This window comes from Acartia tonsa, chromosome 11, assembly GCF_053477335.1.
Source record: "Acartia tonsa isolate MP-2025a chromosome 11, ASM5347733v1, whole genome shotgun sequence".
Classification (NCBI taxonomy): Eukaryota; Metazoa; Arthropoda; class Copepoda; order Calanoida; family Acartiidae; genus Acartia; species Acartia tonsa.
In genome coordinates this window covers 24,993,459-25,006,746 of record NC_137270.1, presented here as the reverse complement: position 1 = coordinate 25,006,746, position 13,288 = coordinate 24,993,459, and the positions used below count along the sequence as shown (strand labels likewise).

The 13,288-nt window shown below is 32.9% G+C and overlaps 1 protein-coding gene across 1 annotated transcript; it reads left to right on the top strand.

The window, feature by feature from the left end:
- Positions 1 to 33: 33 nt before the first annotated feature.
- LOC145331680 (uncharacterized) lies at positions 34 to 13,076 on the top strand. Its single transcript, XM_080176469.1, has 14 exons — positions 34 to 1,596; positions 2,393 to 2,490; positions 2,766 to 2,882; positions 3,433 to 3,497; positions 4,047 to 4,113; positions 4,583 to 4,723; positions 5,264 to 5,381; positions 5,987 to 6,123; positions 9,034 to 9,077; positions 9,354 to 9,630; positions 9,923 to 10,033; positions 10,338 to 10,424; positions 11,984 to 12,082; positions 12,937 to 13,076. Exons 2-14 carry the CDS (start codon positions 2,393 to 2,395, stop codon positions 13,031 to 13,033), a joined length of 1,458 nt encoding a protein of 485 aa, XP_080032595.1. The 5' UTR covers positions 34 to 1,596; the 3' UTR covers positions 13,034 to 13,076.
- The last annotated feature ends 212 nt before the right edge of the window (positions 13,077 to 13,288 follow it).

Sequence of the window (13,288 nt, the reverse complement as noted above, 5' to 3'; positions counted from 1 at the left end):
AATTTATTATAGAATGTATATTATTATATTAATTGAATTTTTTATTCATTAACAAGATTATTATATGTATATTTCTAGTCAAACGATTTTTAATTCTGCGTTTTTATTGATCGTTATTTGAAAATAGAACTAAAAGTACTTTGAAAATCTTTCTGATCTCAAGTCTAATTCCACTGTATTTTTAAAATTTTGTAAAAAAAATAAAAAAATAATATTACTTATTCCTGAATATTACTAGGTAGCTGTTAAATGTACAATAGACCGACTCAGAATTACCACTTTTTTTGAAATTCAATGGGTGCGCTATTTCAACCCATTCCTTTTATGATATCAAGACCAATGATACCAAAAAAAGTGTTCTAGTAGCTTTTTTTCAGCAATATGTCAAATTCGATTTTCATAAAAAAGGGGAAGGTTCCCCCCTGGGGGTGAAATTTTTTTTTCTTTCAAACCATGGCTTTATACACCTTCCTGAATTCGTCTTGAAGAGTACATTAAGGATCAAAAAACGATTTTAAAATATTTTGATCATAGCAAGAGCTATTCTCAAAAAACTAACAATTTTGGCCATTTTAGCAAAATCAGGTGATTTTGACGGTTATTTGAGGATAACTTTTTCTGGGATCAATATTTTTTAAAAACGTTTTTTGATTCTTAATGTACTCTTCAAGACGAATTCAGGAAGGTGTATAAAGCCATGGTTTGAAAGAAAAAAAAATTTCACCCCCAGGGGGGAACCTTCCCCTTTTTTTATGAAATTCGAATTTGACATATTGCTGAAAAAATAGTCTGAGAACACTTTTAAAGGTATCAATAGTCTTATATTTATGAATAGAATGGGTTAAAATAGCGCGCCAAAAAATTTTGCATCTTGAGTCGGCCTAATGTACAAAATTATAATGAGACCTAATTGATAGTTTTATACTGCATGATTATTTTTTTAAACCGAACTAGAATTGGTATGCCTTGTAAAAATTACCTGATTTTTTAAGCTTCATTTCAATAATATAAAAATTTATATTTCACTTTGTGATCTTTAAAGTTGCTATTAAAATTAAATATGTACCTAATCAAAATTTACGAAAAATAAAAAAAAACAATCCAGAAATGTATTTTATATTGTTTAAAATATAAGATTTAATTATTTATTTTTAATAAAACAAAAAATCAACGATCCAACTAGAGTGCCAAATATTGCTTTAACCTTTTTGATGTACCTTTCTGACATAAGTACTTCTGCTTAGAGTAAATTAGACTATAAAGAAATTAAACTAGAAATAAAACGCGTTATAATAGCTTCATGTTGATTTGCACAATATTTGTTATGTACTTTTATAATATTTTATTGTTATTATTGGATCCAAACTTTATAAATTGACTATTATTATGAATTTTTCTAAAAGGATAATTTGTAATTCCAAAGTAAAAATTTTATGTAAATGTTATATGTATGTTTTTTACCTAACGCTTTAAATTTCAGATGTATAAACCTAATATTAAAGAACAGATGAACTGTACTTATAGAATATTTAAAGATAAAATGTTATTCAAATGAGGATATTTTTGGATTCCATCTAGAATTAAAGTCCATACAAGGTATTTTGATAATTTTGTATAACAAACTATTAGCTATATATTTTATCAATTTAGATATCTAATCATTTACGTTTTACTTATTATATTTTCCGCTTGATCCTAATAATAAAGTAGGAGGATGGCTGTTGCTTAAGATCTCTCTAACTACTGAACCGATTTGATTCTTCCTTAGGGGTGTATATTCTACATGGGATCCCCTGCTCAGGGGGGGGGGGGAAGTAAAAAATAAGTGGTTGGAGGGGGGAAAAATGTAAAAATTAAGAAAACTGAAAACATTTTTTCCGTTCCCCCCCCCCCCCCCCCCTCCTTGATGAAAAAAAACAAAAAAATGTGTGGTAGGAGGGATAAAATATAGAGTTCTTTAAATATTTTTCCATTTTCCCCCCTTCTTGGTCAAAAAAAACTAGGGGGAAAAAAATTAAAAAAATTTGTAGCAGGGGAAAAAAATAAATCTTGTGCAGAATATACACCCCTGTTCTTCCTTTTTAGTATAGTTTTTATGACACCTTCCTAGTTTTTTTCACTGAAATTTTTGTCCGTTATCCTCTATATACAGGAATAGTATGTCTGTGTAGCGAAGGATCTTGCTAACCATTGCAGCGGTATGGTTCTTCTTTTAATTGCAGCTTCTCATCTAAAGAAGATTTATAACTATTTTGTGGGAAGGGTCCACCATCCCCCTCCCCCCTTTTTAAAACTAAGTTCAAAATTGGAGTATCGACTCCCAACCCTTACTATTATTTATTTGCCTTTGGGGGCGTATTTGCCATAATCTAAATAATAATGCTCTATTAAGATGGCAACGCTAGAAGATTTACCTGAGCTGGTTTTGAGAACAATTTTTTTCTACCTTCCCCGTGGAACACAAGCTAACCTTAGATGCGTTTCTAAATGGTAGGTATTGAGATTTTTTAAGTCTTTAGGCATGCATTTGATTATGAACTATATAATTCTACGGCCTTAGCTTTTAGGGAGTTCTATATTCAAATGTGCTGGAAAAAAAAAGAGTAAAACCATCCCAAGACTTAAATCTGAAAATGGGTTTCTATAACTAAAGCTAAACATATGAATACGGAAGATCTGCTATTTAAAATCATTATATCCGTATGTCCATCCATTATTTTTATGCCTCGCTACTTAAGGATGTTGTCAACCTTGATTTTTATTAGGATGTATTATCAAGTGACCAAGCAAGAGAGCGCTTATTTCAATACTTGGCGGATTATTCCTTACCAACACAAAGATCTGATAGATATTTTGTATGTTGCTACAGCTGCTCGTAATAGGTAGGTTCTGCATTGAAAATACTAGGGATGGCTATTCGAGTCTGTTTGGGATTTATCCGTAAATATTTATTTCGAAGCTTGGTGATTCCTATACAAGTTAGGTACGATTTTGAAAGCGTAGCAACTCTGTAATTGCTACCAGAATGTCTTGTCCGTACGTTCATTTTAAACATGTTGATATTTAACTTTTTTAAAAGCAAATTTTTATGTGATATAATTATTCCATTGATCTTATTTTTGAAATACTGATGCCTAGGACATCAAAGTACAATTTTATAAGCAAAGCATCTCTATAATCAAGTTCTAAAAATGTAAGTATGTCCTTAAATACTATCCTGTATTCAATCAGTTTTTCAACAAATTCACTTACAATTTGTTTCGATTTTTATACATTTATATTCTGATTATTCAGTTCTGACACTCTACAAATGTTAATGTTCGTTTGTCCTACCGTTTCTGAGCTTCGCTTTTATGGATGTTGTCATCCTTGTTGTCGAAAAATTGGCGGATTAATTTAAAACATGTTTATTTTTGATGTATATTTATCTAGAAATGCTGAAAGGATGGATTTGGTTGACATTTCTCTTGATTTTGGTCATATACATATTTTAACAGGCAAGATATATTTTATGCAAAATTGACCCTGCTAAAGGGGGGGGGGGGTTAAAAATAAAAATATGTCGTAGGGGGAATAAAATGAAAAAAAAAGTACCTAGAGAAAAAATTAAAAATATTTTTCCAATTTTGTAGCAGGGGAAAAAATAAATCTTGTGCAGAATATACACCCCTGAGGGCATTTTTTCAGAGAAAGGGGATTTATTTATAAGGATATATTTTTTCTTGGGGGGGGGGGGGGAAGGAATTGAGTAATTTTAATTTTGGTTGAGGTACCCTTCCCTAAATCAGTTTAAACACAATTCCTGGACCTATAGGAAGCATCTTAATTGTTAAGGATCGATATGTTAATCGCTCCATTATTTAGCGATATCTTTAACTTAACTACAGATTCACAAATCTCATTGTTTTATTGACAATGCAGTTGCAACGAGGAATGTACAATGACGTTTTATATAAATCAAAAACAACACTTTTTACAATACGGTTCAGGACTGTTTTTATGTCTAGTTGAAATTGATTGCATTTTTATTTTTTCCATCATTTTAGATGAAGAAGATCAAGAAATCCAGGAAACAGTTTTAGACCTAATGACCTCATTGGCATCAAATACAAGGAGAGGAAAATATAAATTATCATGTTCTGCAATAGCCAGGATTCTTAAAGCATAAGACAATGGATGATAAAAAGATGATAAACTAAAATACTGGTTGAAAAGAATAAAGATTGATGGAACCAACCAATCACAATTGAACAAAAAGGAAACGTGTTTATAAAACTTTGGGTACCAGTGTAATTTACAGTCCCCTTCCTTCTTCTAGACAGAATCAGGGGCATTCAGCCAATTAATTCAATTTGAAATTTCCGAAAATGAATATTTTGTTGGAGTATAACTTTGTTTTTTGGTGTAACTAAAAGGGAAGTGGGTAATCAGGGAGGAGGGGGGGGGGAAGGGGGTTGAGGGGAAATTTTCACTTTTTTGTCTGAATCACATTCCCTTTTCCCTGAACAGAAAACAGAATAACACGGCCAGAGAGACATAATCTAGTTACTTATATTTAAGAATGAAAATTTATATTGATTAGAGAGTTGCGGCTATGCCTCTATTGGAAATCAGTCAGCGTATTTGCCAGTCACGTGGCCAAATGTGATAATCTCGAGTATCTATGGTTAGGAGGGGATCTTATAGGTGGTGGGGATAGGTCGCAGATTAATATTGGTAACAGGTAGGAATTATACTTTGCAGTATGGCTTAGAAACTAGGGTTTGGTCGGATATCCGGCCGGATATTGGAACTATCCGGATATCCGGCCCAATCCTCTTCAAAACCGATTGATATCCGCTGGATTATACGGGTTCTCAGAAATACTGAAAAATCATGTTTAGCATCGTATTATAGACAATTTTCTACTAATAATAAAATATTTTTTCTTTTTCGATATCCGCGGAAATTTGTCCAGATAAATGAAAAATAACTTTTTTTATAGTATCTTATTATGATTGACATTCTATCTGGACATTCAGTTTGTAATTTACTTGGTCCCTCGGTCTGTTAGTCATGCTACTAAAATATAAATATAAAACATATAAAACACATTCGAACGATTTCCATGTTTTTTTTTGTTCTTGGCTACTTATGGATGTTGTCTTCCTTGATGACAGTTAACAATTTAACAATTATTACAAGTTGCCATTTTTAAAAAAAAAATTTCAAATGTTTCATAATAAAAATACCATAGGTAGGTATTTATCAAACTAAATTTCAGTGAGCTGTTATGTTCTAAGTTGCTAGAAGATCATAGTTCAAGTCTAGTGAAGCTTGACCTCTGGGATGTTCCTCATCTTCATAACAAGTCTACCTTCTCGTGTCTTCAAATGCTAAGGGTAAGTTTTAAGGCTATTTAATAAAATCGTGTTATAAAAGCAACAGGATATCTGTCGGTCTTCTATGTGATTTATAACTCTCAACGATCCCAAGAGATTGTGCAACTGGCCAATTTAACCAATGACCATTCACCTAAAAAATGTAAATTTTTAAAATTTAATTAAACTTAAAAGGGTCGCGTTTCTCCAACCCTTTCCCCCAACTGCCACAAAAAAAACATTTAGGGGCGTTGTCGCTAGTATTAAATAAATATCTCTGTAAGCATAATTCTACTACAATGAGTAAATAATTAAAATTAATTTTATCTCTTTTACGCTCATTCGTTGCCTTTAATATTTTGTGTTTTTTTAACATTGATAATAATATGTATAATAGTACATATCCATCTGTTTTACTTTATTTACAATTTTAGAAAATATTTGGGATCATGGAAATAATTCGAATTATGGAGTTTCGTAGTATTTTCACAGTAGCTTTTCTCCTATTTCCAGATTTTCAAATAATCAAAAGCTACTGTGAAAATACGACAAAACCCGCTACTTCGTTTTCTTTCCATGATCTAATATTCTATGATTCTTTTTTCAATCTTCCTAATTTTGTTCAGATGGATCAAATATGTATGGAACAAGTCTTAAATATCCTGCAGCTTTGCCAGCAAACCATCAAGTTTTTGTGTATCTCTAATTCAACTGATGATTCCAGTCTGATAGGGGAGAAAATAAATGATAAATATGATATTAGGTTAGTACGAGAATTTATTATTAATATGTTAGCAATGTAAGTATAGAAAGTGTTGCTTAAGAACCCTACAAATGTTATGCTCATGTATTAATGTGTTTAAAGGGATAGTTGCACGAAGTGCATTTAAACTTAAATTTAGTGAACTGTATATTTTTTTCAGTTAAATAATTTAAACTACATCTATAGGACATATATTTGAAAGGATGTTAATTTTCTACCAGGTAGATTTAAAAATATCGAGACTTGAAAATCATATTTTTTGTATAAAATGCAACATAAATGGCTGTCCTGTTTTCACAAAAACAGCATTATGACTATTTAGGTGTTGTCGAATTGATTGCAATTTATTGTAATACAAAATTATACACGTTAAAGGTATTCTTGTAACTTATGCTTGCAATCAAAATTCTTAAATGCACTTTATGCAAATATCCCTTTCATTCTTGTATGTATATTATTAATATTGTTTAAGATTTTTAAGGGTAGGTAATTTTCATTTCGATGGTTATAATGTGCTACATTTTTTTGCTAGTTGAGATAAACATTAAACACCCTTTTATCCCACCCGACCAGGGAGTAAGGGAGGGGACAATGGGCAATTAATTCAAATTAAGGATTTTTGCTGAAAAGCAATGAAAACCAGATTTATCCAGAAAACGTGACCAAAATTGTAAAAGGATCATGGTAATATTATTTAGATTCAAAATTAGTTCTAAGAAAAAAAATCATTTACTTGAAAATTAAATTACCAGTAAATCACAATGTATTAAACATTCTGTAATTAATCACTAGAAAAATCATCCTTAGAACTTTGTCAACCCTTCTCATATAGTTTTAACTGCACCTAAATTTAAGCGGTTCTTAGATTGTTTAATACATAAATATCACAGTAGAGTTTCTATACATGAAATGACATTTTCTTGGGAAAAATATTTGTTAAAACCAGTCATCTAATAACAAATTTTTCTGTCTGCATTATTCAAAACTAACTCAGCTAGTTAACGGGGCACTGATGCGCTAGTACCCAAAGTCACTCAGAACCTGCTAAATTCTTGCACATTCCCTTTAAGCCAGTACCCAAAGTCGGAGACTCTTAAAAAATGAATATTCGATCCATTGTCCCCTCCCTTACTCCCTGCACCCGACCCTCCCTTATTGTTGTGTAACAGTTAATTGGTCTGATTTATCTAGATTTTGTTGGCTACACACACATTTAGATTTTCTTTGCTTATTTTTGCTACGCTTCATATGGTCATAATTATCCTTTATAAGTTAAAAGTATGATATTTTACAGGGGGCTTAATTTACCATTTACTTTAAACTCTAAGTAGGTAGGTAGAATTACATGTTCTTCCTAAAATTGCAAAGAAACTGAAGTCCTAAAGAAAATCAGTTTGTTTACTTTAAAAAGTTTACTTAAAAAAATAGGTTTGGGGGGTCTTTTGCTCCTCTTGCCCCTAGAAGGAAAGTCCCAAAATGAAATCTGTAACGATTGCTTATTAGGGTTAATTTAAAAAAGTTTTCATTAAAAAAATCATCTCAATATCTTTAAAATTAAGCTCAGAACTTAATTTTTTTTTGTGTTTTGGGGGTCTTTTGCTACACTAGCCCCTAGAAGGAAAGTCCCAAAATGAAATCTGTAATGATAACTTAGTACGGTTATGTTGAAAAAGTTTACTTTAAAAAAACAGGTTGATATCGTTAAAAATAAGCTCAGAACTTAAATTTTTAGTGTTTGGGGGGGTCTTTTGCTCCACTAGCCCCTAGAAGGAAAGTCCCAAAATGAAATCTGTAACGATTGCTTATTAGGGTTAATTTTAAAAAGTTTTCATTAAAAAAATCTTCTCAATATCTTTAAAAATAAGCTCAGAACTTATTTTTTTTGTGTTTGGGGGGTCTTTTGCTCCACTATCCCCTATAAGGCAAGTCCCAAAAAGAAATCTGTAATGATTACTTAGTACTGTTATGTTGAAAAAGTTTACTTTAAAAAAACAGGTTGATATCGTTAAAAATAAGCTCAGAACTTAAATTTTTTGTGTTTGGGGGTTATTTGCTCCACTAGCCCCTAGAAGGAAAATCCAAAAATGAAATATGTAATAATTAGGTTCTTAGTTTGGTTATGTTAAAAACGTTTTCTTTAGATCCAGTCATATAAGAGAGCTTACAAAAAGAATTAGGTTGATACCTATAAAAACAAGCCCACACGTCCAGGGCAAAATTTGGTACTGAATTTCATTTCCTATAAGTGTACAAGCTTCCCCCCCCCCCCCCTTGAGTTCAATTTAATATTGTAGAAAATTGCATATGATATTATCGTTGCTTTTGGTATGTGAACATTGGGTAGTGGAAATGGATTAATATAAATGTTTCCTTTAAACATACACCAAAACAACTAAATTCTTACCTCTTTCCAGAGTCTTTGATGTTTAAGTTTTAGGATCTACTGCAGTTCACGGTAAAATATTGCTGGTAACGAATATTGCCAAAAATCTATGAATTTTACAGGCTGCTAGCTGCCAAACGGCTGAACGTACAGATCATGCCCGCACACTTTTCTAAGCAGCACAAGAAGGCTTACAAATAATCTGGAATAGCCATAATTCAATAATGCATAATTATCTCGCAGTGCAGAGAAATGCGCGAAAAAGACCTATTTTACGCGTTTTTTCTTCCATGAAGCTTTCCCTGTACATCATTGGATCTTGGCTATTCCAGATTATTTGAAGGCCTTCTTATACCGCTTAAAATGGTGTGCGGGTATGGTCTGTACGTTCAGCCGTTTGGCAGCTAGCAGCCTTTAAAATTCATAGATTATTAGCAATATTTGTTACCAGCAATATTTTACCGTGAACTGCAGTAGATCCAAGTTTTAAAACAATCAGGTATCCAATTATCAAACTATATTTTAAGGTTGCCAAATCTGAAAAATTTGATCCTGTGTAACAGCGCTCAGGAAAAAACATGAATTGCATACTATATTGAAGCCTTTAAAGGCGGTAGAATAAAAAAATGACATCATTCAAAATGTATAAGAGTCTGAAGAGAAGAAAAATATATATGGAGGGAATGTTTGAGGTCTATTTTTTACGGTGGTGGTGTTGAAATACCCCCATTCATCTACCAAATAGTCTTAAACCTGCCACAAACCAATAAATTGTTTTCATGAAAATTGTTGACCAATTGGTGTTTTTGTTAAATCTTAAATATTAAAATTCATGTTTTTCATCAGGCTTACCTGGATATTATTGTCCTCAAAAGTCTATCCACATTACAAACTTTGGAGTTGACAGACTTCCTAATACCCCACCCATTTGAAGAAGACTCAGACGGGATCGAGAACGTTGAAGCATTAAAACAGTTTGAAACTAAAATCCGCGAAATGGGTGGTTTCAAAGAGTTGGCGCATTTACGGGTGGACTCAAATCATCTTGAGTTTCTGATTACTGAAGCCGCAGCTACTCTTACATCTCTGGTTATTGGGTTTAAAGAGCTGAAAGATCCTTTTAGGTTTGTTGTGTTTGGTTTTCAATTTAGAATTAAATTTTTTTAAATTAAAATTAAAAGGTGCACTCCCAAAGTGGCTATAGCAGCCCGTGTTTAAAAAGTACAAGAAGTCACACACAATCACATGTCTTTCCTGTTTTTAAAATATAGGGGGGAGGAATTTTTGGTTAGTTTGTATTTTTACTAAAGGTAAGATCAGGTTAGGTTATATTGGGTACTGGGTAGCCCCTCACTTTGACGGAAAGCACGAAATATTTAAGTTTTTTACCTTTATGAATTAATTTGTAATGTACAGGCCTCCCAGTTCCAAGTTGCCTCAGCTAGAAGACTTGTATTTTAGCTGCAACTTTACAGAATGGACCAGACAACTTATTGTTAACAGTTCTGCTCATCTCAAATCATTAAGGTAATTAAACCATAGTTTTTCAACAGAAGCAAAACTTTTGTAGATGTTTGTCTGCTTAGAATAAAAATTTAATGAAGCTATGAAATTAAAAATAAGGATATAATTTTGCTCTTTTCCTACTGCTATTTCTAAACGAGACACTACGTTGGATATCCGCTAGTTATCAGTAAGGTTCAGGTAGCTATACATCCGGTCCCCTCGGGGTTAACAAAACTGGTTTGAATCTTATATTTTTTCATTTTATATCCGTGGAAAATTGTCTATAATACGATGCGATTAATAACTAATAGGTATTATATTTTAGAATTCAACATCTGTTGCCAGATTTTCTGAACTATTTGGACTCGGACATTGGTTATCCTTCTTTGCAAAAATTAGTTTTTCACTCAAGGTGATATATCATTAATTAAATGTTAAATCATATAAATTATAGATAAATCTAATCATCCATGAAAGTTTTCGGTCTTGTTTTGATCTATGTTCTAAGTTTCTGTTGAATATAGATAAATGAATGAAAATAATTCTATAAAGGGGGGAGGCGGATGTGCCACTTTTTGAAACTAAAACTAAAAGTCAACAAAGGAACTCAACTAAAAAAAGAGTTACAGGTCTGAGATTTTGCATGGCAGTTGCTTTATAATAGGGGTACAATATGGAACTGTGAAGAAACGGCGGCGTAACCGCTGAAAACCGCCGTTTCCCGCCGAATTTTTTTTTTGCAATTTCTCGGCGGTTTTCGGCGGTTGCGCCGCCGTTTCTTCACTGTTCAATATTGTAACCCTATAAAGCAATTGCCATGCAAAATCTCAGACCTGTAACTCTTTTTTTTTAGTTGAGTTCCTTTGACTTTTAGTTTTGGTTTCAAAAAGTGGCACATCCGCCTCCCCCCTTTAAAGGGGGGGGGGATAAAATGTGGTGACTCGTCACACGACATACCAGCAATTTTATTTTGGGTGCTACTCCCTTAGTTTTAGAGATAATTGGATGAAATCTTTTGGGCTGGGTCACTAATTACCCCAACTATTGGTATCTTTCAAAAAAAAACGGCGGCGGGACCGCCGCTCCCGCCGCCCGCCACCGTTTTCCACCGCCACCAAAAATTTTTTTTTTATTGCATTTCTCGCCGAATTAGGCAATTTGGAATCATTTGAGACCATGTTATTTTTTTCAAAAAATTTTCCCCTTACAAATTCTCGTTTATGAAGGTATATCTTAAATACAGTATGCTACTCTCTTAGTTTTAGAGATAATTGGATGAAATCTTTTTGATTGTGTCACTAATTACCCCAAGTTTTGGTATCTTTAAAAAAAACGGCGGTGGGACCGCCGCTCCCGCCGTCCGCCGCAGCCACCAAAAATTTTCCAAATGATTCCAAATTGCCTAATTCGGCGAGAAATGCAATAAAATTTTTTTTTGGTGGCGGCGGAAAACGGCGGCGGACGTCGGGAGCGGCGGTCCCGCCGCCGTTTTTTTTAAAGATACCAAAACTTGGGGTAATTAGTGACACAATCAAAAAGATTTCATCCAAATATCTCTAAAACTAAGAGAGTAGCATACTGTATTTAAGATATACCTTCATAAACGAGAATTTGAAAAAAATGACTAAGTCCCCCCGCAGGGTTGCTTGTAAGGGGAAAAATTTTTGAAAAAAATAACATAGTCTCAAATGATTCCAAATTGCCTAATTCGGCGAGAAATGCAATAAAAAAATTTTTTTTGGTGGCGGCGGGCGGCGGGAGCGGCGGTCCCGCCGCCGTTTTTTTTTGAAAGATACCAATAGTTGGGGTAATTAGTGACCCAGCCCAAAAGATTTCATCCAATTATCTCTAAAACTAAGGGAGTAGCACCCAAAATAAAATTGCTGGTATGTCGTGTGACGAGTCACCACATTTTACCCCCCCCCCCCCCTTTGTACCTATCTAAAATATATAATGAATTTTATATTTAAGGTATAAGAAGTATTTCAATTTTGAATCCCACGTAAAACTAGAAGAAAAGTTTAATAGAGTTATATTTGGAAATTGGCAAGACATGTTCATCTTTCCAAGGTTTGATTCATTACTTTGAGATGTGCGTGCGCAACAATGACAAGTAATAGTTATTTATCGCATCGTATTATAGACAGCTTTCCGCGGATATTAAAATGAAAAATTATAAGATAAAACTGTAGGTATTAATTTTATTATATTTAGGTATTTTAATATTCCGGGAAAATTGTCTGTAACACGATGCAGATATACATGTTTTTTTTCAGTATGGCTGAGAACCGGTTCTAATTTAACGGATATTAATCGGTTTAGAAGCCATACTGAAATTAAATATTTATTATTTTCTTTCAAAATTTAATCAACTGATATACTTAAGAATCAGGGGTGTTGTATATTCTACATGGGATCCCCTGCTCAGGGGGGGGGGGGGGAATAAAAAAGTGGTTGGAGGGAAAAAAATGGAAAAATTCAGAAAACCGAAAACATTTTTCCATTCCCCCCCTCCTTGGTGAAAAAAACTAAAAAAATGTGTTGTAGGAGAGATAAAATAAATAAAATATAGAGTTCTTTAAATATTTTTCCATTTTCCCCCCTACTTGGTGAGAAAAAACTAGGGGAGGGGGGGGGGGAATAAAAAATTTTGTAGCCGGGGAAAAAAAATAAATCTTGTGCAGAATATACACTCCTGTTAAGAATGTAAAAAGAAAACATCAAACCATACACACCGAGACATTCTTATCAATTGATTTTTGGGGAGTTTCTGAATCTTGTAAATAAAAGTATACGTCTGCAAATTAACAGTGAAATTTAAGTCAAAACTCTTATATTAACTTCAATTTCATAAAGATTACCCTAAAATGTTTCTTCAATTGACCCTATCCTCTTCCACAATGAAATTAACATTCCTGTTTTAGGTATTCCCTTGAAAATATTTGTGTATGGACAGGTCCTGACGGACCCTACGGACCAATTGGACAAACAGTTCCTATTATGAGAATTGTCAATGATTGAACATTTGTAATTTTTCCTATTGATAAATTGATGTACATCCCAAATGATGGAACACAAAATTACTGCTTCTGTAGATTACAATTGGTGGTTGAAACGTTTAGACACTCAACCAACCAATAAGAGTTTCTAAAAGTGTTAAGCCAACGAATCATAAAACTTTGGGGACTAGTTAACAAACAGCCCAATGTCCTCTTCCAAGTAGCTGATTAGGTGGCTGTTCCAAGCATAAAAAAACAAGTTATTTGATTCTTTTTT